This window comes from Sorex araneus, chromosome 4 (assembly GCF_027595985.1).
Source record: "Sorex araneus isolate mSorAra2 chromosome 4, mSorAra2.pri, whole genome shotgun sequence".
Classification (NCBI taxonomy): Eukaryota; Metazoa; Chordata; class Mammalia; order Eulipotyphla; family Soricidae; genus Sorex; species Sorex araneus.
In genome coordinates, this window is record NC_073305.1 from 73,244,432 (window position 1) to 73,271,801 (window position 27,370).

The window sequence follows — 27,370 nt, forward strand, 5'->3', positions numbered from 1 at the left end:
CTCCCCCTTTCCTTTCTTTAGCAACCATCATTTTATTATGTGTATATAAGGTTTTTTTAAGATTACACAGATAAATGAGATCTTCACATCCCTACTAGCACTTCTGACTTTGTCTTTATCATATATACATAAATATATATAAAAATTATATTATATATGCAACATAGAGAGATATAGGCATATATAGGTATATATGTATGTATATATATATATATCACTATCACTGTCATCCCATTGCTCATTGATTTGCTTGAGCAGGCACCAGTAACGTCTCTATTCGTTCCTGTCGTGTTCAGGGGAATGATGCCCATTATTGTTACTGTTTTTGGTATATCGACTATGCCACGGGTAGCTTGCTAGGCTCTGCCGTGTGAAATTCTGCATTGCTCTCTTCCAGGGCCTTTGTTTTATAGTCTCTGGATCTTGGCCATTGATGAAATTACATGGCACCAGGGGCAGTTTGTGGGTGTGACTGCCAAGCTACTGGAAAACTGGGAATCTTGGTGGAGGAGGCCCAGTCCCCATCCGAGCTGGCTTGGATATCTCAGCCACAGGTCTCACATACCTGGGTTCCTCTGTCGGTTCCTTCATGCATGAGGCTCATCTGAGTGTGTGGAGAGTGGCCTTGAGCATCGCTGTGGCTGGATTCTGGAGGTTTTCTGCTGTCGGGGTGGGGAGGGAAACTCAACCCCAGCAAGTCCAGAGCCCAAGTCTTCCTCCTGACAATGCTCCCCCCTGCCTCTCAGGACTGACAGTTCAGTGCTGTGGCTCAGGGATGCAGTGTGTTGGGGGCACCAGGGCCAAACTTGGTGGTACTCAGGGGATCATTTGGAGCTGGAAACTGAACTCACATTCTTGGACATGCAAAGCACATGCTCCGCAGCTTAAGCCATCTCCTCAACCCTATTTTGTCTTTATTTTGGGGGACAGAGGGTTGGAAGGCTTTGGGCCATACCTGGTGGTTCTCGGGGTGTTACTGGCTATGTTCTTGGGCAAGCATGTGATGACAGGGGTTAAACCAGAGTGGACTGCATGCAAGGCCAGCAACTTAATCACTGTATTATCTCTCTGGCCCCAACTTTGTCTTGTTGATGCCATATTCACTGGTGTTTTGATTCACATTTCCCTGATGATATTATGATGTTGAGTCTGTGTGTGTGTGTGTGTGTGTGTGTGTGTGTGTGTATCTGTATGATTCCTCTAGAGGCCAGGGATATCGCCAGTGGTAGGGTATTTGTCTGTATGTGTGAAGTCCTGGGTTTGATTCCCAGCACTATGGGCTAGGAGGGTGGGGAGATAAAGTTATATTGTTCGGGACTGCTGAGATAGTTCAATGGACTGAACAAATGTTTTGCTTATAGGAGGTCTGGGTTCAATCCCCAGCACTGCATGGTTCCCAAGCACTGGACCTTCAGGTATGCCCCCAAGCAACCACCACCCAACTAGTGCAGAAAACATACTGGCCCAATATTTCCTTTGGGAAAGGTGCATTCAGTTCCTCTGCCTATGTTGTTGTGTTGGGGGGAGAGGGCCATACTTGTGCTCAGTGCCTAGTTGTGGTGCTGTGGTCAGGGGTCATCAGGGGTCACACCTGGAGGGGCTCAGGGAAACATATATGGTGCCAGGATTGGAAACCAGGTTGCCTGCAAGGCAAGAAGCTTCCTTGCTGTACTAGCTCTCTGGCCCCTATTATTATTTTATATTGATTTGTGTGAATACCTTAAATATTTGGATATTAAGCTCTAGTTAGATATAGAATTTGCAAACCTTGTTTCCTCATTGGGTAGATTTACATTTCATTTTATAGATGGTTTCCTTTGCTATGTGGAAGTTTTTACTTTAGTGTGGTAATTCTTGGTTTTTTATTGTTGTTGTTGGTTTGTTTTTTCTGCTTTTGACTTTTATACCTAATTAAAAAAATAATAATTCAAGAACAATGTCAAAGGATTTACCCTCTATATTTTCTTTAGGAGTTTTATGGTTTCAGGTTTTACATTGATAAGTCTTTAATTGATTAGAATTAATTTTTGTATATGGTGTAAGATATCGATTCAGTTTCATTCTTTTGTATGGGCCACCTGGATTTCCCAGAATAATTTGATGAGATATTGCCCTTTCCCCATTGTATGTTAGCGGCTTCTTTATTGTAAATTAATTGATTATATGTGTATGGATTTATTTCTAGGCTCTCTATTATGTTCCATTGAGCTTTGTGTCATTTTATTTTAATACTGTACTGTTTTGACTACTGTAGCTTTGTAATGTAGTTTGAAATCAGAAGCTGTGACGATTCCAACATTGTTCCTCATTCTCAAATTGTTTTGGTTATTCAAGGTCTCTGGTGGTTCCCTGTGAATTTTAGCATTGTTGTTCTATTTCTGAGAAAACTGTCATTAGAATTTTGATAGGAATTGCATTGGACCTATACACTGCTTTAGATAGCATGAACTTTTAGCAATGTGAATTCCCCCAATTCACGTGCATGGACTATCATTTCCATTTATCTTTAATTTCTTTCAGCAATGTATTAAAGTTTTCACTATATAGATATTTTCCCTCCTTGGCTCAAGTTATTCCTAGATATCTTTTTAGAGCTATTTGAAGTAGAATTGTTCCCTTAATTTCCCTTTCTGTACTTCATTGTTGATGTACAAAAATAATTGATTTGGGGGGTAGAAAGATAGTAAAGTGGGTAGGTGCTTGTCTTGCATGTGGTCTACCCAAGTTCAATCCCAGCACCCCATATGGTTCCCTGAGCACCACCAGGAGTGATTCCTGAGTGCAGAGCCAGGAGTAACCCCGAGTGTAGCCTCCAACCCCCCACACACCAAAAAAAAAAACCCAGTTGACTTTGTATATAAACAATTTTGTACCTTAACTTCACTAAATTAATTCATTGTATGTGACTCTGGGAGGATGGGTACCATCCTAGTGGTGCTCAAGAAACCTGGGCGAGTGGTTCATGGCGAGGCCAGAGGATACAGTGCCGCTCCAGCCCTGTGAGTCTGGGATGACTCCTCCAGGGCAGCACCTGGCATGCTTCTGTGCACACGTGGTGCTGAGGCTTGAACTGAGGCAGCTGAATGCAAGGCGAGCACCCCTCTCACCAGCCCTGAATTCAGTTTTTACAGATTGCCTTTCAGCCTTCTCCTAGATGTCTTACGCAGAGTGAACACTTGATTGCAGGAGTTCTGATTTACCCGATTTTCCTTTCATGGACCTACTTTTGATGTCAAGCCCAAGAAGGGGGTGGAGTCCTGGGTCCTAAAGTTTCTCCCCTCTTTCCCATGTGTTTGAAAGGTTTACATTTTGCATGTAAATCTATGATCTATTTTGGGTTTTTGGTGTGAGGTGAGGCTTTGATCAGCTGTGGGGCGTCAGGATGCCCCCAGGGGGAATTGACTGGAGCAGAAATAGCATCAAAGGCTTTAAATGACAGTCTGGTGGAACTGGCCTTTAACCTGGGTCTGTGCCTCTGCTCCTGCTCCCTCCTGCCATGCAGGTGTCTGAGCTGGCTCCTGTTTGTGGAGGGGGAGCACTGTGCTTGCTTGAGGAAAGAGTCAAGGGCCAGAGAGGTAGTACATGCACTTACTTTCGTGCAGACTTCCCTGGTTCAATCCTCGGCACTTCATACGTCCCCTGAGCCTCACCAGGAATGATTCCAAAGCACAAAGCCAGGAGTAAACCTTGAGTGCTGCTGGGTATGATTCAAAAAATCCTACTTTAAAAAAAAATTGATTTGGACCACACCTATGATGCTCAGGGCTTATTCCTGCCTCTACTCTTAGGGATCATTCCTGGCAGCACTCAGAGGTCCATCTGCGGTGCCAGGACTCAAACTCAGGCTGGCGGCAGGCAAAGTAAGCACCCTGCGCACAGTACTATTTGGCCCCTAAGCATCTTATTGCTTAGGTCAACAATCTCTGTCAGGGGCCCCTTAACTTTTACTGGGCACTGCTAGGCCAGGGCCCTCCTGAGAGCCTGTGGTCATAGTTTGTGGGAAGGTGGACAGACATGGCCCCCAGACTTGTTGGTGCTGCGGAGGGTGTGTCCCAAAGTCCAGTTGAGAGGAAAGAGGGTGAGCCCCTGGGTTTCTGAAGGAGGGAAGGGAGAGCAGCAAGAGGCCACAGCAAGCCCAGAGGTGTGAATCAAATGGGCAGGGGTGAGGCTGGCCATGTGCGGGGGCCATGAATGTACAATGATCCCTCTGTGGGGGGTGGGAGACCCTAGAGTGTGTGAGCAGGGCAGAGGACAGGCAGGCAGGTGTTCTAGATGGTTCTGCTGCTGCTTTGCAGGTGGGATGGGTTGGCCTTGGCCCCTCTGAATACAGAGCCAGGAGGTCAGCCTTGAGCACTGCTGGGTGTGACCCCAAAAAGAAAACAAAACCCCAGTATCTCAGGGAAGGTATCTCCTGCCCTCCGCGGGGCCGTACCAGTTGGCCTCCTGCCCTGCAGTCCCGGAGGCTGGGCACCTGGGTGTGGTGGGTGGTTATCTGCAGAACCCTGGCCATGGTCAGTCCATACAGCCCTGCCCACCACCGTGATGGGGTGAGGGCTCCCACCTGAAAGCCCCGGCCTTTCTGCACTGCTGGGGGGAGTCTCTGTCCCCCAGGTGATTCCAGAGGGTGAGGGGGCTGCAAGAACAGCGCTCACAGGGGCAGGTCCAGACAGTGACCACCAGTGTGGGTCTCAGCTCCGGTGTCTGTGCAGGCCAGCACAGGGGACCCCAGGGAAGTTAGGGTACAGAACAAGCGTGGCCTTAGAGTGGGGGTGACCACCGAGAAATTGGGACACCCCATGCCGCCCTGGTGTGGCCCTGATGAAGAACTGAAAATAAAAGGTGTCACTCAGAGGAAAATATAAAAGGCAGGGTTGGGGACAAGGCATCCTCTGTTGGAGTTGGTGAAGTTTCCTGGGGCCTGAGATGGAATTGCTGGACTTGACATTGGCCCAGGGAGGAAGCAGCAAGGGAGAAGGGTAGCAGCTGCTACAGAGCTTCCCTGTGGGTCTGACTAGGCGGGTCCACAGCGGGCCCAAAGCGCCAGGGATGGCTCGCTGGGCTTGCACGCAGGGGGCCTGTGTCCAATTCCTGATTCCACGAGGGAGTGACCTTCCCCTGGTACTATGCAGAGAAGGCCCTGAACGCAGCCAGTTGCGGCCCCCACACCAAAACACAAAACCAGCCAAAAAAGGGGTGCAAAAGTGGAGACTAGTTAGAGGGGTCCCCGATTTGCAGCCCCTGCGGTGGCCCTGGCTCAGGTTGGCACAGAGGGAACTCGAGGTGGCAACACCTGTGTTGCTGTCATCAAGGGCAGCTTCCCCTTTCTTGCTGTTCAGCATAAACACGGCAGGCCAGGCGGCCAGGGTGCCCAGAGGCACTGCCCAGGCTGGGAGCCTGGAACAAACCAGCCAGAATCTCCTGACTTGGGCTTTCTGGGCCATTATGTGGCCGTGACTCCTCCTGGGCCCTCCCGGGAGGGCTGGGCCACCTAAGCTCTGAGCCAGCTGGTCCAGGCTCAGAACCTGTCAGCAGGGGCCCTGCCCTCTGAGTGCTGGGCCCCAGTGACCCCAGAGTCCACCTGTCCCCGGGCTTTGTCCTGGATCTGTGTGTTCCAACATGTTTTACTCTCTGGTCCTCTGCGCTTTCACTCATGCGTGCAGGGTGGCAGCTGGATAGAACAGTACTGAGCTCCTTCCTGGCTTTTTCTGGGATCCTTTCCTTTTCTGATCCCGCGCCTTTCCTCCTTCTTCCCAATCATTCACTCCCTTACTCATTCATTCATAAATGTTCTCAGTACCGGAAAGGCACTCAGGGATGATTCAAACTCCTGTCTGTGTCTGCCCTTGAGGAGCTCTCAGTGGGGGAGAGAAAATTTGCAAACAAACTATTGTGATTCAGAGCTGCCCTGAAAGGGGTGGGGAGGAGCTTGAGGAGGCCTCTGGGATGAGGATGAGGAGGGAGAACAGGGCCAAGGGGATGTGGAGGCGACAGGTGGCTTCAGGCTGCCCTGAGCCCTGGGAAGGCTGTTCCCCAGACAGTTATGGATTCAGGGCTCGGGCCTGGGAGACAGTTCCTGGGCAGCAAGTGGTCTGAGCAGAGCCGGATTTTGAAAGGGCGGCGGGTGTGGCGCCCAGGTGGCGAAGAGAGGAGATGAAGATGGAGTCAGGGTCAGAGCAGCTGGAGATGGCAGGGGTCTGGGGGCACCCTGGGACAAGGGGGAGGGAACTGAGTCTGGGCAGAGACCAGCGGGGCACAGGGAACAGCTGTTCTAGAAGCCTGGAGCTCTGGCTTGAGGGGAGGGGACACGCGCCTAGAGGAAGGGGTCCGGGACCCCCTGCCCCTGCCTGTGGGGCCCTGAGAGGGTGATAGCCAGGAGTCGGGATCAGCATGGGCATCGCCGAGCCCTGCAGATCCTCCGGGGACCCCCTGAGCACTTGTTGCCCTGCCCCTGGCTTTGCCCTTTGCTCTGTCACCTCTCAGAGCTGGGGGGCCATGGGTGCACAAAGCATTTCTTTGGAGGTGCAAGAAGATGGGGGCAGTTTCTCCATCAGCTATCCCAACCTAGAGAGCCAGGAGCCAGTGAGAGGGGCCCATGCCTGGGCTCTGTTCTGAGCTCACTGGGAGACCTGGGGGTCTGGGCCGAGACCAAGGACAGTCCGCATGTCCCCCTTCTCTCAGTACAGGAGCATTGTTTCCAGGTGGGCTCTGAACACCTCCCTCACCTGGCCCGTGGGTCAGAGGCAGGAAATCAATCAGCAAGCCCATGTGGTCTGTCTGTCATCAGGGAGGACAGGGAGGAGGAGGTGGCTCCGAGAGGCAGGTGGAGAGTTAGGGGGATTTCTCAGGGGGCAGTGCCCTGTGCCCTGGGAGGGTCCAGGCAGAAGGGTCGAGGGCGGGCTTAGCAGCCTGGGAGAGCCGCATGCGCATGGGGACTGTGGGAGCCTCTGCAGAGTTCTGGGGGACCCGCTCTCCTGCTCTGAGCGCCCCTGGAAGCTGTCAGGGAGAGACAGGGGAGCCTCGGGCCAGAGCTCAGACAGACCAACCTGGACAGCTCCTCCGCTTCCCTGTGACCTGCTGCAGGGCCTGCTTCCCCCGCATGCTGCAAGATGGTTGCTGCCCGCACTCATGGTCAGGGGAGTGGCGTGCTGGTGAGCCCCCTTCCCCGCAGCTGGCCTTTCCCTGCTGTGGGAGAAAGGCCGGGCAAGGCAAGTGGAGGGAGATTGTCACCCCAGGTGGGCCCCTTGCCTGGCCAGCCCTCTCCTGGTGACCCAGAAGGGGAAACTGAGGCCCAGAGCCAGGGGACTGCTGCTGTGAGCCCGGCGCACTGTGGCCCTCCTCCGGGGCCTCCTCAGAGCCAGGTCGCAGTCACAGCTCCCTCTCCCACAGATGACGTGGGCTGCGTGGTGCCAGCCGAGTGTGTGCGGGCCTGTGGTGCGGAGATTGGCTGCTCCAACATCGCCTACCCCAAGCTGGTCATGGAGCTGATGCCCACAGGTGAGCTGGGGAGGGGCACAGCTGGGACAGGAGAGGCCCTGACGCCCAGTAGGGAGGCAGCTCACAGGGCAAGAGAAACAGAGAGAGACAACGACAGCACTGCCGAGGGCTCAGCTCTGGGCAATGCCAACTTCCTGCATGATCACCCACGTCCTCTTCCCATCCTCTTCCGAGAACACAGTTATATTGCTAGATGCCCCCACCCCCACCACACACACCCTTTGCTTGAGTTTTTTTCTTTGTTTTTTGATTTTTGGGTCACACCCAGTGATGCTCATGGCTTATCCTGGCTCTGCACTTAGGAGTTACTCCTGGCAGTGCTCAGGGAACCCTATGGGATGCCACGCATCGAACCCTGTACTACGGTTTCGGCCTACACTCTGTTTAAAGATGGAAAACTGAGGCCAAGAGAGGCTAAATGGCCTGGCTGAAGACAGGGAAGCTGGAGTCCGCGCTGGGTGGCCTGAGGAAGTCCTTCACTCGCCGCGGCAGCCTGGCAGGGCAGACCTCTAGCCTGCGTGCTCCAGGCAGCGCTAGCTCCCTTTATTCCCTGAGAGGGCAGTGGAGGACTAAGTGGACAGAGCGGCTTGTCTGAGGTCACAGAGAAAATGAGCCTCGAATGCCAGCTTCCCTCCCCACAAGTCCCTGCGGCCCTACGAGGCCAGAGCCAGGGGCCACCAGGAGCCAAGGGCCAGGCAGGGCAGCTTTGGGCTTTCCTGTGTTTCTCTCGTGACGGCAGCCCCGACGGTGTCTGTGGGCGGAACTCCATCACGGGGAGGGGGGGTGCACAGAGGCCACGCAGCGGGTGGGGAACTCCACCGAGCAAATGAGGCAGTTTTCTGAGGCTCCCTGCAGCCCAGCTTTCTCCTCCCTCCCTTTGGCATCCCTTGTGGAAACTCCCAGGCCCCACCTTGCACGTCCCCTCCGAGGACCAGGGTTCACAGACCTGGGATCGGACCTTGACTCTGCCACTTGCTGGTGGAGATATTTGGGGCATGGCACTCCCTGCTCAGAGCTTCAGTGGCCTCGTTTGTGAATGGCTGATAATGACACCTCCACAGTGCTCGGCATAGCTGCCAGGATTACACCTAAAAGTTCAGGGAACTGCTGGGTGCAAGGCTGGGCCTCTCCTGTGGGCCTCACCTTCGTCTGCAGTGTGGGGGGCTGCCTGCCCCCACATTACTCAGACCTGATGAGGAGAAGGTGCCCCATGTCAACCAATTTCTTTGAGCAGAAGGAGGGTGACCAGCTGAACTCCCTTTCTGAAGGGCCCTGGGCAGCCCAGACCTCACCCAGCTGCTCGGGCACAGGCCGGGGCTGGGGGCTTCACTCAGTGCGTTGAGCCCAGACTGTATGTGGGAGGCCCAGGGTCGATTTCTGGCACCTCCGGGACCCTGAAGCACAGAGCCAGGAGTAACCTAGAATACTGCTTTGTGTGGGCCCCAGTTGTGTGTGGTTTGTTTTGGGCCACACCTGATGGTGCTTGGCAGGTTACTCCTGGCTCTGTGCTCAGAATCACTCTTGGCGGTACTCGGTGGACCATATGGGATACTGGAGATCCAACCCGGATCAACTACATGCAAGACAAGTGCCCTACTCACTGTACTATCACTCCAGCCTCCCCCAATTTTTATTTTTGAAAGAGAAATAAGAGTGAGTCGGAGTGATAGTACAGCAAGGGAGGGAATTTGCTTTGCACGCGGCTGGCCCGGCCTTGGTGCCCTGAGCTCTGCTAGAATCCCTGAGCGCAGAGTCAGGAGTAAGTCCTGAGCATTGCTGGGTGTGGCTCAAAATCAAAAAACAAAACAAAACAAAACAGCAGATCCAGAGCCAGGGCAGCATCCTAGCCAAGCAATGAGCAGCTGCTGAAAGGCTGAGCGTGCAGGGAGGGGCCCGTCACACTGATCCTGGGGAGCGGGGGGAGGACCAGGAGCAGGCAGGTGTACAGACCCCGGAGGACAGACAGAATCCTAGAGCAAGTGTGTCAGAGAACATGGAGACAGCCTGAATCCAAGGCCCAGAGATGGCAGGCACCTGACCTGAAGCCACACAGCACCGAGGCGAAAGTCAGTGTCCTTTTCCGCCCCTGTCCAGCCCATGGTTTCCCAGGGTCTTTCCCCTCCTCAGTGGGATCCCTCACTCATTTTCAGTCAATGGGGGGTGGTGGTGGTGGATTTTTTCCCTTTCTCCCCTGGGGGAGAACTTACAAAGGGCCCCCTGAGACTGCGGGAAGCTCAGCCCGGATAGAGATGAGCTGTGACTAGTCAGGGGTCCTGCTTCTGGCCTGCCCCTACCCCCGGCCACTTTCTCCCCCTGGGCCTCCCCTTGCTCATGTCCAAGGGGTCAGTAGTCTTCCCATCAGATGAAGCCGTGGTCTTTGCAGCAGTCACAGTGGCGGCCGCTTTGCAGCCACGAGGGTCAGGCCGCAGGCCCAGGAGTCCCCCAGCCCACACCCGGCACCGTCCCTGCAGGTCTGCGCGGGCTGATGGTCGCCGTGATGATGGCCGCGCTCATGTCCTCGCTGACCTCCGTCTTCAACAGCAGCAGCACCCTCTTCACCATGGACATCTGGAGGCAGCTACGGCCCCGCGCAGGCGAGCGGGAGCTGCTGCTGGTGGGACGGTACCAGGGGTGCCTGCTTGGGGTGGGGCTGGGCGGAGGCCCCAGCCTGCCGAGCCCTGCTGAGATGGGCTTTGAGGAATGAGTAGGAGTGGGGGGAAGGAGACCAGCGGGGAGGCAAGAGGGAGGTCACACTGCTCCTCCAGCCTGTGTGGGTCACATCCTCGTCCTCTCCGTGCCTCCTATTCTGAGCTGTTTCCTGGGGAGCAGGCCAGGCAGACCCTGCTCCCCGGCCACCCCGACACCTCCGGCTTCCCCCCCTCTGAACCCCCAAGCCTCCTACATGTCCCAGCTGGTCCAAGAGGGCTCAAGCCAGAATTCAGAGCTGGCCACAGTTGGGTCCAAGCTGCCCCCACCCCAGGCTCTGGGCGCCCCCACCCCCTTGGTTTCCCAGCCCCTCTGTTCTCCTTGTTCCTTCAATGACTTACCCACTCTTTTTAGATCCTGCCTGTGTTTCCTCCCCCATGCAGCCCTCCTTGATTCCCCAAATCATGAATAGACCCTGCCATCCCTCCATGCTTCCCGGGAATATTGCCAGGTCCCCTCCCCCACACCCCCACTGTTTCATGGGACTCTCCTTCCTCATCGCACTGTCTGCCCCCATCCTCCCTGCCTGGGCTCAGCAGGTTGGGGGGCCTTCCAGGTGAACTGGGCGATGGTGCAGGAGCTGGTGTGGGTGCCCTGTGGCCGCTCCTCAGGGCGGGCCTCTCGGGAGCTCCCAGCACTCGTCCCGGCGATGAAAACAGCAGCTCCTGACAGAAAGGTCTTGTCGGGACTTGCCAAGTGCAGACAAGTGAACGTGAGCTCATCCCGGCCTCGCAGCTCCCAAACAAGGGCCTCTCCCCAGCCCCGGACAGCCCTGTGCCAGCGCCACTGCCGCCCTCTCTGCCAGAGCTGGGTCTCGGGTGTCCTCCTGACACCCCAGGCTGGACACTGGGAACCGCAGGGCCTGCCTCCACTTCCTGGCCTCCGTAGAAGCAGCGCTTGCTCGGTCCACAGAGCCGAGGGGTTGCAGGGCCTCCCCTCCATGCCAGCCGCCCAGCCACTGTCCCGACTTCCTCGCCCCCTCTGCCCCCAAGCCCACTCCCGAGAGACACTGCACTCCCTCTCCGCCCCCCCCCCCAGCTGCCTGTCTGGGGAGCAGAAGGGTGTGATGTGGGGTCTGAGGCTGGGTCAGTTCTACCACACCTCCCTCTGGGACACCCTCAGTACCTCCAGCATCCTCCTGCCTGAGACATCAATCCGGTGGTGCTCCCTAAGACACTGATCCAGTGGTGCTCCCTAAGACACTGATCCAGTGATGCTCCCTAAGATGCTGATCCAGTGGTGCTCCCTAAGACACTGATCCAGTGATGCTCCCTGATCCAGTGGTGCTCCCTAAGACACTGATCCAGTGATGCTCCCTAAGACGCTGATCCAGTGATACTCCCTAAGATGCTGATCCAGTGGTGCTCCCTAAGACACTGATCCAGTGGTGCTCCCTAAGATGCTGATCCAGTGCAACCCCCATTCATGCAGGACAGGCAGAGAGAAGGCCCACGGGGGTCCTGGAGCCCGGGCAAGAGGCTGTGATGGGGCAGACTGGTGGTCAGGGGCACAGGGATGAGCTGAGGGTCTCCCAGGAGGGGTGCCTTGGCAGTGGCCGCCCCTCTCTGAAGCCCTGCGCTTTGCCCACCTCACGCCCCGCACCCTAGTCTTCCAGCTCCTTAGTTTCCTCCCTTGCTATTCCCTCCAACTTCGCTATTCAGTCCACAAGCTGTGCCTTAAACCCTTAACCAGGACAGCACCCTGGGGTGATGGGGGGGGACTGGCTCTATATGGGAGTGGGGTCAGGGTGTCAGGAAGACTTCCTGGAGGAGAAAAGCCCTTAGTTAAGCCTCAGAGGAGAGGGAGGCTGGCCAGGGAGAAGGGCACTCAGGCAGAGGAACGGCGTGTGGGTTTGGGGTGCGCTGGGGTAGCGGAGAGGACACCCCAGAAGGCAGTGGCAAGGCGAGGGCCCTCTCGGGACAGGCCCAGAGATGCTGAGTCTGGTGCGGGGAGGCCCGGGAGGGCGAGGGCGGGGTGGGTGGTGGTGGAGCCTGCCTGGCCTTTGAAGAGGGCAGCGCCTGCCAGGCTAAGGGTTAATTAGCCTTAATCAAGGTGGCACCTCCTCCCTCCACCCTCCCCCTCAGGCCTGGAAGGGAGGACAGGGAGGAGTGGGTGAGCAGGAGGCGGGCCCTGCCCTGCTGTGCACACAACACCAACCATGCGGCCTGGAGCCCCCCCACACATACACCCTTCAGGGGCCACAGGGGTCCAACTGACCAGGGAAAGATGGTTAAGGTCAGCTAAGGAGGACAAGCAGCACTCTGGCTCCAGATCCAGGTCCAGGCCTCCTCATTCTGGGGGGCCTCCAGGATGGATGCCTCCTTTGGGGTCCCCCCAGCCCAACCCTGAGCCCAGGATACAAGGCTTGTCTGTATCTTCTCTGTGCTGGAGAGAGACGAGGTCCCCCTTCCCCTAGCACTCAGGCAGGCTCCTCGTTGTTGTAAGAGTGGACCCAGGGCCTGCAGTTGGAGGGGTGTTGAGAGGGGAGTGGGCAGGAGGGGCTGTGGGGGCTGCAGGCCCAACACCTGCAAAGCACCTTGGGCTCAGGGTTGGAGTCCCTGTCTTTTCTGAAAATTACTCAAATTTGTATTGAATTACAAGTTCATGATGATTGATGATTGAGTTTTAGCTGTCCCCCCCCCATCAGGTCCACTTCCCTGCACCGAGGTCCCCCATTTCCCTCCCGTCCCCCAGGTGTCTCTGTGGCACTCTCCCCTGGGCCATTGTCCTAGTGTTACCCTTTCTAACTTGTCCCCCAGGCCCACCCAGTGCCAAGCTGAAGGCCATTTCTCATGCTCCTTACTCCTGCTGCCTTTGCGCATTGGCGAGTCCCCTACGAGGCTTCTGCTCTCCCCCACGTGAGAGATCTTCCTGAGGGTGGTGCTCTCCTGCTGTCTGGCTCTGTACAGAGCAGAGCCTGTCTCAGAACAGCCTTCTGGAGCCTTTGCCATCTCCTCTGTTCACCCAAGAAATGCCCACAAGCGAGTGGATCCCAGGCTGCAGGAAGCACAGAAAACCTCCCAGGGGCTGGAGCGGGGAGGGCATTTGCCTTGCACACAGCTGACCTGGGTTCAATCTCTGGCATCCCATATGGTCCCCTGAGCACCGCCAGGAGTGATTCCTGAGTGCAGAGCCAGGAGTGACTCCTGAGCATCGCCAGGTGTGACCCAAAAAGCGAAAAGAAAAACCTCTCACTGTTGCCAGGGCTTCCGAGATGCCCCCAGATTCAGTTTCACGCCCCCTGGTGAGTGAGGAACTCGTTTAGGACAACAGAGGGTCTAGCGGAACCCGCAGGCCTGCCTGTCCTTGTGGCAAGACCAACTCCGAGCCTGGTTGTGAGCTGAGCTGAGAGGAAAGCTGACAGCCAGGGGCTGTGAGGGCGCTGCCCATCCTGGGTGCCAGGAGGAGCTCTGTGAGGCCCACCCTGGAAGCATCAAGGGGGCAGTGTGGCCCACGGGACCCCGCGGCCACAGAGGAGGTGGAATGGGCTGTGGCCAGGGGAGGGCCCCACACCCAGCACACCTGCTGCCCCACAGGCTGGTGATCGTGGCGCTCATCGGTGTGAGCGTGGCCTGGATCCCGGTCCTGCAGGGGTCCAACGGCGGGCAGCTCTTCGTCTACATGCAGTCGGTGACCAGCTCCCTGGCGCCCCCGGTGACCGCCGTCTTCCTGCTGGGCATCTTCTGGCCGCGCGCCAATGAGAAGGTGGGGTCGGCGGGTGAGCAGGGGCGCTCCCGTGCGGCCTGCCAGGCCAGTGGGAAAGTACCTGCCTTCCTCTTCCAGGGGGCCTTCTGGGGGCTGATGGCCGGGCTGGCGGTGGGGGCCACGAGGCTGGTGCTGGAGTTCCTGTACCCCTCGCCCCCCTGCGGCCTCCCGGACCCGCGGCCGGCCATCCTGGGAGCCGTCCACTACCTCCACCTCGCCATCGGCCTCTTTGCTCTCAGCGGCGTCGTGGGCGTGGCCGGCAGCCTGCTGACCACCGCCCCTCCGGGTGCCCGGGTGAGTTCACCCCAAGTCTGCCGGCGTCCTCGCTCTGGCCCCCTCGTGATGGTCAGGAACATTCCAGAGCCGGGGCGGGGACGGGGGCAGCGCCTGCCTGAACATGGCCGATGACCCCCTTTTGAAGTCGGGCACTGCCTGCTCCCCTGAGCTCCTCCAGGAGTGACCCCGAGCCCAGAGCCTGTAGTGTTCATAACTGCACCCCCCAGGGACCCCAAACCTGAATATTTTAGCCCTTGACCTAACTCATCCTGGCTCCGGCCACTTCTGAACTGTTTCCGCTCCCGTTGTCCGGCCCTGCAGACTGAGAACCTCACCTGGTGGACCCTGGCTCCGGGCCTGGCCTCGGGAGCAAAAGCAGGTACGCGGCGGGGCTCAGCTCCTCCCTCCCTCTGTCCCGGGCAGGCGGCCGCAGGCACGGGTACCCCATGATGCCCTCCCCCCTCCAGGGGACGGCCAGACACCCCCGAAGCATGCTGTTTGGGCACGTGTCTGCAGCCTGCAAGCCATCCTCCTCATGTGCGTCAACGTGTTCTTCTACGCCTACTTCGCCTGACACGGCCTGTGCAGGCAGGCATGGGTGTGGGGTCATGACGCCCCTCACAGCCAAGGGCGGCTGGGCCCAGGACTGGCCAAGCAACAAGGCAGGAGCCCTGTGAAAGGAAGGACTTGAAGAGAACAAGTAACAGATTTCTGAAACAATTCCAAAGTAGTTGAACTGGCAAAGAAAATTCCATTTCTGAAGCGCATCTGTCCTTTTGCTGGTTTTATTCTGAGTGTTTGGTCAGGAGCAGCTGTGGCCTGCCAAGCCTGGCCTTCCTGCCCCCCGGCTCCTTGGGGGCAGAATGCTCACTGGCTGGCCCTGCACCCGGGTTGCCCACCCGTTCTCCCTAACTTCCCCTGTGTGGGCAGAATCTGGGTCTGACCAAGCCAGAGTGGACAGAGCAGGGCTTCGTGGGCTGTGACCTGGGCCTGCCCCCGGGGTCTGTCTGTCCCTAGGCCCAGCGAGAGGAGCCTCCCTGCCCTCCCCCAGGGCCTCTGGATGCTCCCCCAAGAATCTGTGAGGGGGTGGGGGTTCCACAGTGGGGCTGTGGAAGTCAGGGTGCCCCTTGAGTCTGCCCCGTGAGACCGGGGTCACAGGTGTTGCCCCTCAGCACTAAACTCCCCAAGAGGCAGAGAGAGTGCAGGGGTGTTGGCCAGAGCAGAGGCAGCCCTGTGGGTGCCGCCAAGGGGTGCCCGCCCCTAATTCCTCCAGTTCTGGGTTGAGTTAGAGCCGATGGTGGATGAGTTTGCTGTGGAGGGAGGGTTCCAGGTTAAAGGCAAGTAGGGGTTCTATAGGAAGCCCAAAGCTCACACAGCAGGTCGGGTTAGAGTGCAGGGTCTAGGCTCATCAGGAGAAGCCTTAGATCACATTCCAGTGTAGCGCTGACCGGGGGCGTCCAGGTCTGTCTCTGCCCCGGGTGGCCGGCTGCGTGTCACAGGTGCACAGGATGGACATAACTGCGTGGGAAGAAGCCGAGGTGCCCGGCCAGCCGGCCCCGCCACCAGTGGGGACCCGGGCGCTCCAGGACCTCGATGGTGTTGCCAGGGCGGATACTAAGCTGTGAAGGGTCCTGGGCAGAGAAGTTGAAGAGGGCCTGGGTGAAGTAGGCCTGGGGCGGCTGTACGGGGAGGAGGGGAGTGGGCCTGAGTGCCAGGGGGTCCAGGCAGTGGCTGAGGTGGCCTCTGCTCACAGGAGCCCCCTGCGCCCGGCAGGTCTGCGGCAGCCACATGGCACAGCTCTGTCCGGGCTTCCCGCTGGGGCCCTGGGGCAGAGTCGGGGCGGGGCGGGGGGGGGGGCAAGTGGGCCTCCTCGCCAGCCCCCTTGGTTCTCTGACTGCAGCCACACTCCCTAACCCTGCAGGCCCAGCCCTCAGGAACAGGCCCAGGAGCCCACGGCCAGAGGGGCCTGGAGTTCAGGGTGCAGCGCCCCCTGCACCCCTGAGGTTTGGAGGTTCGGAGGGAGCCCATGTCCCTTGCAGCTCACAGCTCTTGGGTCAGGCCTCAGGTCACCAGGCTGGGTCCTGCCCTTAGTGGGACTCAGTCTCCCACTGGGAGCAGCCGTAGCACGGGAGCTTCTGCGGGCACGTCGCCCGGCTCCTTCAGGCCCAGTGAGATCTCTGCTCCAGCCCGGGGAGTCTTACCCAGGACGGTGATAGGATCAGCGGACGGCTATAATTAGCGGCTCTCGGCCCAGGAAGGAGGAGGCGGCATGGGTCCCAGGGACCAAGCCAGATCTGGAGTCACCTGTGGCACGGGGTGGGGGGTGGAGGGGCAGAGGCCAGAGGGAGGTGCTGGGTGTGGGGAACCCTCAGATAGCCCTAGCTCCTGCCTGGCTCGCATGCTCTCTGCGCCCAGAGCTGGCCCAGGCAGCAGGGTTATGAGCGTCCTGGCACCCTCAGATGAGACAACAGCCTCCTCCGGCCCAGAGACCCCCCCAGGCTAAGGAGGGTGTTGTATTGGGGGTCTCTGGAGGGGCCGCCAGGTCAGAGCTCGTCCTATGGCACACAAGGGAAACTGAGGTCCAGCTGAGGGGTGACCTGGCCTTGAAATCACCTGCGACAAGGTGGCAGGGTCTAGGAGCCTTGGCCAAGGCTGTGCCCCCATTCCCTCAAAGGGCCCAAGCCCCTGGGTTGTGCCAGGGTCCTGACCTCAGTCCCATTCCTTGCAATACTCTTCACTGGAGCAAAATAGCACATGGGCCCTAATAGCCCCACTGGCAGGTGTTGTCACCCTAATGAGCCAGAGCTGGCTGGCTCCGGGCCTGGATGAAAGGGCAGGCTGGCAAATTGCTGTTATTGTGAGGACAAGGGGCTGGTGGGCCCTCCCTCTCACAGGCCAGCCACACCCACGACCCTGCCCCACCCCGCACCTCCCTGCCTGTTCCCAGGTCCCCGGCTGTGCAGTCGCATGAGGAGCCCGCAGCAAACACTGACCAGGCCGGGTCTCGGGGCCAGGACAGGCCGACTCGGCAGCTTGGTAGGGTCTGCATCCTGACCGTACCCTCCCACCCTCCCCATCTCTGCCCACCCGTACCTTGATCGGGGGCTCCTCATCTTGCAGGAAGATGTGCTGCTTCTTGGCAATGCTTGTGGTGCAGTGGAAACCCACCAGCTGGATGAGGGAGTTGGACTTCTCCCCCCATAGGGAGTACTTCCCCGAGGTTGTACGCAGCACCTTGAAGTGCTGGACCTGGTCCCCGCAGCTAGGACAGAGGCCAGGGAGCCTCAGAGGGGCCCGTGGGGACCAGCCCCAGGCCCTCCTCATGCTCCTTCTCCAGAGAGACCTGGTGAGGTGGGTCCACGACTCCGTCTCAGACCTGGTGGACCACGCAGAGGGGCCGCAGGCCCTGGCCAGGCCTTCCCCCTTCTTTAGAGGGAGTTTGGGGCTGGGGCCACACCCGTGCTGCTCAGGACTTAATCCTGGCTCTGGATTCAGGAATCAGTCCTGGTGGTGCTCAGGGGACTATGTTGGGTGCTGGGGATTGAACCCAGGCTGGCCACATGTGAGGCAAATGCCCTCCCCACTGTGCTATCTTTCAGGCCCTTGGTCCTAGGGTTCTGTGTGCTTCCAAGGCTCTGGGGGCCTGGCGGTCTGGTGCCGGGCCCTGTGACGTGGGGCTCCAGTGTTCTATTCAAGAAACAGAGCATGCCATTCTTCGAGCTTGTTCTCATTCTTATCCCCAGTCCTTGTTCTCATTCCTCCACTTTCATTCGTCTGTTTTGCCACACCTGCCAGTCTCCAGACCTTACTTCTGGCTCTCCACTCAGGGATTACTCCTGTAGTGCTCAGAAGACCATATGGGGTGCTGGAGATTGAACCCTGGTCGACCACATGCACGGCAAGCACCCTGCCTGCTGGACTATCTCACTGGCCTCCTGTGTGCAGACTGAGCTGCAAGACCGAGGCGTGTCAAGGTGACCGGCCTCGGGGCTCACTGTGTGAGGACCCAAGCAGGGGTCCAGGCCACACAGAGCCTCTCTTTTTCCATTTCCAAACACACCTCTTGGTCTTTACATACACAAATTCATCCAGTTTTCCCTTGAGTCAAACTCCTCCTCATGCCACCCGGTGCGGCCTCAGACCCTTCCCTCAGAGCCGTGAGTTTTCTTGGGTATCTTGAATCCTCAGACCACCTCCCTGCCTCGAGAGGTGGACACTGGACAGACAGCGATGCAGAGACTCTGAGAGCCAAGTGTAGCTAGAAGGGGCAGGACATGGGCCGGGGCCTAAAGTGCCCCTCAAAGGTGGCCCTAACCCTCTCCGGTGGCTCTGACCTGGGCTTCCTGCCCCAAACCAGCCCCAGGCCTCTCGGATGCAGCCAGCTGGGGACAGCCCAGCACTGGCTAGAGCAGGAGGGCCAGAACCAGGTGGAGCCTGATTCTCACAGCCGAGACAAAGCGCCTGTGTGCCGTCAGCACGCATTGTTCCCAGGTGACTAAGAGGCGTGTGTGGACGGCGAGGGACATGTGTGTGTCCATGTGTCTGGGTCAGAGGAGCAGGCCCAGGCTGCCGCCCCGTCTGGCCACTGCAACTGTGTGCGGCAGGCCCTGGAGCCCTGCTCTGGGTGCAGGTGCGAGGATCTGAGAGCAGGGCCAGCAGGAAGGGCGGCCCTGTGCAGGCCCAGCTCCACTGAGTCCTGACGGCCCCTCTTCTGAGTCGGAGTCCGTGGGGGTTGAAGGTTGCCGGCAGTGATCTGCAAGTTTGTCCAGAAGCAAATGTCCCCGGTGGCACGAGGCCAGGCGGCAGAGGCCGGATGGTGGTGGACGGGGCGAGGGGCCAGGGATTCTAGGGGCTTCTCCATCTGGAAACTGGCTTGGCCTGAGAGCTCAGCGAAGGCGGCCCTGCCCCCTGTCCTGTCCCTTCTCCCGCCGTCTCTCCAAGGTGCAGGCAGTGGGGCCGGGAGCAGAGCCACACCTGCTCCCGCCATGGCTGCCGCAGAGCGTGGACCGGGAGAGGCCTGCCTCCTGGACACACCTGTCTGATGACCCCTGTGCCCCCCTCCCTGCGCTCACCCAGGGCTTTTCCTTCTGCCTGGCCCTCACCATCCTAAGGCCTGTGTGGAGACTTGAGGCATCTGGGAGCCCCTGAGACCAGGAGGGGCCCACCGCTCCCCATGCCAGGGAGCTCAGGGCCCTCGGGGGGAGCTGTGCGGTGAGACCCCAGCCGCGAGTGCTGGGCCAGTATGCAGGGATGGGCACAACGCTGTGTGTGCCTGTGAGTGTCAGTGTGTGACTGTGTGCGTGTGTGTGTGTGTGTTTGTGTGAGACCCTGCGTCTGACTGTGTGTGACTGTGTATGTTTGTGTCTATCTCCATGTGGGTCTATGTGTGTCTGTGTGTGTCTGTGTCGACATCTGTGAGTGATTGTGTATGAGTCTGTGTGTGTCTATGTGTATGTCTGTGTATAATTATGTATCTGTCTGTGTGTGTCTGTGTGTGCCTGTGTCTGTGTGAGACCCTGAGTCTGTATGTGATTGTATGTCTCTATGTGGGTCTGTGTATCCGTGTGTGACTCTATGTGTGCACGTATCTGTGTGTGTGTTTTTTCTGTGATTGTGTATGTGTCTGTGTGCATCTTTGTATGCCTGTGTGAGACCCTATGTGTGTCTCTGTGTGTGTCTCTCTGTGTCCGCGAGTGCCTGTCTGAGGCCCTGCATCTGACTATATGTGATTTTGTGTGTCTGTGTATCTGTGTGTATCTGTGTGTGTGACTGTGTGTGACTGTGTAGGAGTTTCTGTGTGTCTCTGTGTATCTGTGTGTGTCTGTGTGTGTGCCTGTGTGTGACTGTGAAGGAGTCTCTGTGTGCCTGTGTGTGTCTGTGTGTCTGTGTGCACCCCAGTCTGCCTGTGTGTGTCATGTGTGTCTCCATCACGTATCTCCCTTCGGGCTCTGTGGGGTGGTGTGTGTGGTGGCTCCTCTCTGAAAGATGTGGGTGTGTTGTGTGCGACCCCACGCCCACCTCCCAAGTACCCAAGTGGCCAGGCAGCCCCTGGCCCAAAAAAGCTCTAAGGACCAAGTTAGGCAGCTGGGCCTGCCCAGCAGGTTTTTCTAGCCTGGTGGTGGCAGCAGCAAAGGTGACAGTGGCAGCCAGAGAGGATAAACAAGGCTGGGCAAGGTCAGGCCGGGACCCCCAGCAAGGGCCTGGCTGCTGTCTGGACGATCTCGGTAGGCATGACCCTCCTAGAGTTTCAGTTTGTCCTTCTGTGAAATGGAATGCAGCAGTTGTAAAATAGAATAAGATTGTCCATTGGAGACAGAAAGTGGGGGCTGGGAGACCAGGGGTGTCGGGCACAGTCAGTGGACACCAGCCTTACAATTCCTTGCTGTGTGACCTTGAGCAAGTTACTGCACCTTTCTGAGCTTTGGTTTTCTTACCTGCAAATGAGGCTTCTGGGGCTTACTTCTCTGTTTCTGCATGTAACTACTCTCTGCCTAAAACAGTACTCCACCTGTTCCTTGCATTACTTTCCCCAAAGCCTTAATCATCTAAACTTTTTTTCTCTGTGTGTTGTGTGTGTGTGTGTGTGTGTGTGTGTGTGTGCGTGCGCTGAGGTTGGGGCCACACCCAGCTGTGCTCAGGGGTTACTCCTGCTGTGTGCAGTGCTGGAGACCAATCTGGAGCATGCCAGGCAAACGCCTTGACTCCTGGGCCATTTCTCCTGCCTTTCTTTTTTTATTTTGTTTGTTTGCTTTTGGTGGTGCCGGGGATCAAGTCTGGGGCGTCACACAGTTAAGGCAAGTGTTCTACTGGAGCTTCGTCTGTCTGGGGCCCTTCGCCTTCTAAGACATAATATGATTTACTGATGCCGTGTAGTCAGGCACCCCGGGAAAGTGAGACCCCTGAAGTGCCTGCCTGGCGCTGTGAGGCCACGTGTCTGCTCCGGCCGCTGGCGGCTCTGCTCTCTGGGCTCTGCACCACCAGCCAGTTTCCGACACACACCAGGCGTGTGCAAGCCCCGCCACGAAAGGGGAGACACGCACTCATGAGCCAGGAAGCGCAGCTGGGAGCCCTTGTGTGGTTGAGCAGGGCTGAGGAGGTGCCCCAGCTCAGCGCCCAGCCAGCCACACCTCAAGAGAGGGAAGGAGCAGGGGCGCAGGACACAGCAGGAGGTATTCACCTTGCAGGGGGCAGACTAGTGCTGGCACCACAAACAGTTCCCTGAGCCTGGCAGAGGTAATCCCTGAGCACAGAACCAGGAATAAAACAGGAGCACTGCCAGGCGTAACAGAAACAAGAAAAAACAAGCAGGTGCAGGTGGGGGGCGGGGAGAGCACGTTGGGGAGATGAATTCCTAAAGGACAAGGAGCTCTGTCCTATTTCCAACCCCCTAGCCCCCAGGACAGGTCCTGAAGAATGACCAGCGGCCGGCTGAGGGGTGCACCAGGAGACCCAGGGCGCCCTGGTCTGGAGGGAAGCAAACACTTGGCTCAGAATGAACTGTCCTTCACGAGGGGAGTCTTGCAAAGCCTGGGTCAGGGGCAGACATTGCATCCCAGACCTTGGCTCCCCACCCGCGGGCCGCCCGCTCACACGAGCTTCTGCAGGGAGAGGGAGTAGCCCTTTGTAAACTCATAAAGGGCGGCCAGCCATGGCCACTATCTCTGCGTGAGGCAGGACAGGCCCATTAGCCCCACCTCTGAAAGCTTTATGGGGCTTGCTATGGGCGTGAGGAGATGCCACGCGTCGTGGTCAGAGGCCCCAGTATCAAGCCAGTGTGGGCGGAAGTGCACTCACGCAGCTCTGTCCGGCTGTGAGGCCACTGGCCCCGTGGCACTGAGTCTGGTGGCGTGTGCACACAGCACAGCTGAGAGAGCTGGCGGCCACCTGCAGATGCGGCAGGTCCAGGGGGACGTCAGGTGGGAACCAGGTTCTGCTCTAGCTCTGCCACTGCCCTCTCTGATCATAAGAAATGGGGCCCCTAAGCTCCTCCCTCTGAGCACGGTTTGGTCCTGAAGGTTTCCTAGAATGCTAATTACTCTGGTGTTTACTGAACACTCTCTGCATGCCAGGCCTCCTGCTGACCACTCACACAGAAGCCCTTTTTATAATCCAGAACAAGGTGACTGCTTGGGGCTAAAGAGCTAGCAGGCATCAGAGCCAAGATTCTTTTTTGGAAGCTCACATTTCTAGCCACACAGTTTTTTTCCCTTAAAATTAAAAAAAACCAACTTAATTTCCTCCTCCTTTCCTTGCTGATGGTCTCTCAAGGACCCTGCAGGACCCCAAGAAAGATGATGGATCTGGACGGGAACAAACAGAACACATGAACAGGTGGGGAGACACGGAGAGTGAAGGGCGCCACCTGGTGGAACAGTGCCAAAAACGCAGCCAGAGGAGCACAAAAGGTTCTTCCCTGGGGAACTTGGCCAGGAGACCTCGCAGGAGGCATCTGCCAGGGGTTTTCTGAGGGTGTTTCCAGAACAACATCTGAGCTGCCCCACAGCTCAAAAACTGTTCTCCAGGGGCTGGGGCAGGGCACATGCCTACCATGCATGAGAATGAGTTCAATCCCTGATTGCACGTGAACGGCCACCTGCATACGGCCCCCACACCCCTGAGCAGTGCGGCAGCGCCAGGATGGAGCTCAGACCTGTCAGCTCACACCGCCAGCTAGAGCACGAACTGTGCTAGAAGTGAGCCTGGGCACCCTGGACCCTATAGGAAAGAAAGAAGATGAAGACCCAGTCCCAGTGCTGCCTTTCTCTGGCCAGGAAGCTGCAGCGCCAGCGCCCCCTGCCCCCCAAGACTACACCCAGGTGCTCCTGGGCAGAGGCCACCCAGTTCCAGCTCAGGCACCTCCTTCACTGTGTGGGATCTGCTGCCATCAAAGTTTTAAATCTTTATTTATTTGGTTTTGCTTGTGGGACCACATCATGGTGCTCCAGGCTCACGCCTGGCAGTGAGTGGACCCCATGGGATGCGGGGATCAAGTCAGGGTCTGCCGTGCCCCATAACCCCCTGTCTATCTCTCCACTCACCCGTCATGGAGATCCCTGGGTAGGCCAAGTCTGCTTCCCCACAGCCCTTCTTGGGCGTGACCCCTGGCTCCGCCTGCTCTGGGCTTCTCACAGCACAGAGAGTTGAGATGTTTGCGTGAACCTGAGCCTGCGCCCAGGGAGCTGTGATGACCTGGGGCCCCAGCAGAGGGCAGTGTGCTGAAGCACCGCCTTTGCCGTGCAAGCACAGCAATTCCTGAGACCTGGGATGGTCTGGGGAAGGCCCCGGCCCCCCTCCGCTCAGGCTCCAGAGCCACCCAGTGACTTCGCTGGTCTCCTGCTTGGCTAGGTGACCTTGGACTGTGGGGAGCCCCAGGCCAGACCAGCCCGCCTGGCAGGTGCCATTCCCAGGAGGTGACCAGGCCCCGGCACTTGGAAAGCTGCCCACATTCTGCTTTTGCAGGGAGCAGGGTGGAGGGGGCTGGGCCGTGTGCATGGGGTTGGCGGGGGGGCAAGATTGTCCCATGGAGGGGAGTCATCCACCAACACTCCAGCCGACAGTGCTCCCGTTTTTCAGAGAGGAAATTGGAGCATGGGCTGCCCCTGGGAGATGATAAGGTACAGTTCTGCTTGGGGGGGTGGGGCGGGAGTGCTGGCCGTGGTGGTGCATGAGGCCCCTCAAGATGCTGGGTCACTTTACCCTCCTCCCAGCAGCCCACCATCCCAGGTGAGTGCGCCTCACAGGGTCCAGGAGCTGCTCTGCCGGGCCACCCCCAGCTCTGGGCCCTGCAGCCCTTGGTAACTGGGAAAGGTCAGCCCGAGACTGCTGTGTTTACCTCCTGGTGTCCTCAGCCCCGTGCCTGGCCACGTGCTCTGTTTCAGGGTGGTTGACTACTACTCCCCACTGGGCCATTTGGGATGGAATCTCCACTGCCTTGCTCAACAGGCCAGATGGTCCGGCCTTGACCAGCCCACTTCAGTGCCAGGCATCTAACTGCTCTTTGCCTACCTGGAGAGATAGCACAGACTCTAACGCACCTGCCTTGCATGTGGCTGTGACCATGGCACGGAATCTCAGCACCACATATGGTGCCCCAAGCACAGAGCCATGAGCGGCCTCAGAGCACCTGCTGAGTATAGATGGAGCCTCCCCCACTCTTAGCTCATTTATTCCTTGTAATAAGCCCTTTACCACAAGAGGAAAAGGGCACAGAGAGACTAAATGACTTGCCCAAGGTCACACAGCCTTGAGCAGGCTGCCCTTACGGTCTGTCCGTTCCACAGCACCACCAGGGTACGGGCTTGTTCAGGTCACAGACATGGCCTTGGATACCCGTCGCTCCCCCGCCCCCAGAACCCTGAACACCTGTGTGGTGGCCTCTCTTCTCCCTCCCAGTGACAGGTGTCGGCTACTGCGCAGGGCACCTGGTCTGGCCCTGCCTGCTCTGGCCTGTGTCCCCTGCACACCCACTCCTCCCTCCGCGCCTCAGCCCCGAGGGTGGACTCACTTCACGGTGACCCGTGTGCCCCAGTACCAGCTGCGGAGAGACGAGGGCGCGCAGCCGCCGGGCCTACTGGGTCGCCCGGGGAACGGGGCGGCTTCCCAGGTTCCCAGGGCGAGGGCGGGTCGCGCCCTCCCTCGGGGGCACGAGTACCAGGCGCTGCTGGCAGGACCCCCGCCCAGATTGGGAGACTGAGGCCCCGTGAGGCCACGGCGAGGGCCATGGTGCTCCCCCAGCAAGTGCTCCTGAGTGCGGGCATGGGGGGACATCCCTGTGTCTCAGGGGGCTGGTCCCGCCCTGCCTCCACCCTGTGCCGGGCCGGGAACCGCTGACAGGAAGGAGCAGTGGACAGACAGTGCCCGCAGCACCCCACGGTCACGGTCACGGCCCCAGAGCGGGAGACCAGCGCAGCAGGTGGGCTGAGGTCAGTGGTGAGGTCATGAGGTCTGTGGGGGCCACAGTGGGGATCTGCTGGAGTGGGGTCGAGGGCATGTCCGAAGCCTGACACCAGCACCCCCCCACACACCCCTGAGGTGGGCTGGAACTACCGCTGAGGGGGAGGCTGTCCAGCTCCGCCCTCACCCTCGGCCCAGCGACACGGTCAGCAGCGAGTGTGGCCAGCTCTCCCCCCCAATGGCTTCTCAGCAGCCATTGACCAGGTATTCTGGCTTTGCAGCCCTCTTCAGAGGTCTCAGCCCTGGCTGTGTGCAGGTGCGGTGCCCTTGCACGTCTGGTATCTAGCCTGGCCACGCCTCTTCCTTCTCCCCACACGTCTCTGTGGACACTGTCGGCCAAAGGCCACACCCCTCTGTCCAACCCCTTCCAGAGAGCAATGCAGCGCCTGGACCCTGGTGTGAGGGCAGGATGGCCACAGGAACTCCCCTGGCACAGGAAGTGGTGGTGGCGCTTTGGAAATCACTCGAAGAGGAAATACCCACCAGCCCGCCAGCTCCGCCTCTCTTCTCTCTATGCTGCCACCAAGACTCGGAGCCCGTCCCTTAGGCCTGCTGGCCTGCCTGCCGCATCCCTATCTGACGGAGACTCTTCCTTACTCAGACCACCCTGGACCTAGCGTCTGAGGCCTTCCTGAGCCTCCCCTGCCATAGGCTCTTGGCTCACCTGGCGCCTCTTCCAGGATGCCATTCTCATTTGCTGCTTAGCTAACTCCTACACATGCTTCAAAGCTTCATATCTTGCCACCTCCTCTGAGAAGCCCTCCCGGTTCATCATCTTACTCCTGACTGTGCCTTCATGTCTAGTTTCTTTTCTGTCTCTGCCACAGGACAGGGCTGCTTTGACCCTGAGTTGTGCGCTGTGCTCCCAGCATCACCCAGCCTGCCCCAGGGGCCGTGGCCAGTTTCTGGTGAGTGATTGCTTAGAGACTATCTTGGGGCTGTCTCATTTATCGTTTCCCACCTGTCTGCCTCAGTTCCTCATTTCTCGGGCACCCTGTCCCAGACTCTGCCAGTCAGCATCCAGCTCTCCCTGCAGGGCCTGCCTCCTGTCTCCCCTCCACACTCCCCATTTCCTCCCTCACACCCCCTTCTCATGCAGCACCAGCCAGACTTCTAGAATTCTCTGTAGACTGGAGTCTCATCTCTTGGTTTCAGAAACGGAAAGTGAGAAGTAGAGAAAGCGGGGCCTGCCAGAGGCCAATAGCAGCCAGGATCTGGTAGCTGACCCTGCAGCAGCCTCCCGGCACCCCACACCCCAGTCTCTGTGCCCTCTCCCTCTGTCCTCTGTCCTGCCACCACAGCAGGCAAGTTCTCACATCTCCACCCCCTGGTCCTGGTGGGGGCCCAGACAGCGGGATGGACCAGGCCTCGCAGATAGCTCGGTTCACTTTACAGTCTCTAAGCAATCATTCACCAAAAGCTCGATGGGGAGTACATTGGGCTGGGGGACGGGAGCAACTTGAGGACTCAGGGTCACTCACGATGTGGCTTGACCCAGATGTAGTTCTTTGGAATAATTCCCTTAGCACCCCGGAGCTAGCCTTGTACCAATTCTGGTCATCTTCCATGTTCAAGATCTGTGGGTGGGAGGGACAGCCACGAGTCACGAGGAGCTGTGACCCGCTGAGACCCTGCCCCGGAGCCCTGGGATGGGGGTGCACCAGGATCTGCCACAGGGTTATTTCTTGGGGGGGCGGAGCCGTGCCCCCGAGAGGGGCTCCTCTACCCCTATGCCTTGTGTGCGGGGGCCGACAGAGAAGGTCTGAGGCCCCTGGGGTAGGCGGGGAGCCGCAGCCAGAGCTCAGCACTGGGGTGTTGCTAGCGTGCGGACAGTCATCGCTCCTCACGGTCAGAGGTTGTTTGGGGTGTGTTGGGGGTGGAGAGGTCCCTTGGGGTGCCCAGGGCTGAGAGGAGCAGCTGCAGGTGGGGCGGGGAGCACGGGCTCCCCCTGCCTCTCACCTTGACCCTCATACCTGAGGCTCTTGAAGCTCCACCCACAGGAGCGAAGCGCCAGAGCTGGGAACAGATTAGGGAACAAAGAAGGGGCAGGAGCCACACTGCAGGGAGCAGTCGGGCACAGGCAGGGGCTAGGCTCCCTGGGGACCTGGGACACCAGGTTCTATCCCCACCTCAGTTTGTGTCTGGAAAGGGGACTTTTCCCGTCAGCCCTAGGGCAGGTGTGGTGGGACACCCCCAGGGAGAGTGGCCGGCCTGCAGCAGACCAGCGCAGGCTGGG

General features: G+C 58.4%; 2 protein-coding genes across 2 annotated transcripts in view; one reads left to right on the top strand and one right to left on the bottom strand.

Annotated features, from left to right (window-relative positions):
- The window catches only part of SLC5A10 (solute carrier family 5 member 10), a 50,366-nt gene extending 35,611 nt beyond the window's left edge, over nt 1-14,755 (top strand). The window contains exons 10-15 of the mRNA XM_004612839.2: nt 7,387-7,494; nt 9,966-10,116; nt 13,737-13,905; nt 13,984-14,199; nt 14,503-14,560; nt 14,649-14,755. Of these exons, the coding sequence (XP_004612896.2) occupies nt 7,387-7,494; nt 9,966-10,116; nt 13,737-13,905; nt 13,984-14,199; nt 14,503-14,560; nt 14,649-14,755 (809 nt within the window). The remainder of the gene's footprint in view (nt 1-7,386; nt 7,495-9,965; nt 10,117-13,736; nt 13,906-13,983; nt 14,200-14,502; nt 14,561-14,648) is intronic.
- A 919-nt stretch (nt 14,756-15,674) lies between these two features.
- On the bottom strand, nt 15,675-27,105 carry GRAP (GRB2 related adaptor protein). Its single transcript, XM_012933684.1, is given in 7 exon segments — nt 15,675-15,860; nt 17,275-17,443; nt 24,686-24,715; nt 25,048-25,147; nt 26,616-26,672; nt 26,675-26,711; nt 27,094-27,105. Coding segments are annotated over 7 exon segments (591 nt in total).
- Nucleotides 27,106-27,370: the final 265 nt, after the last annotated feature.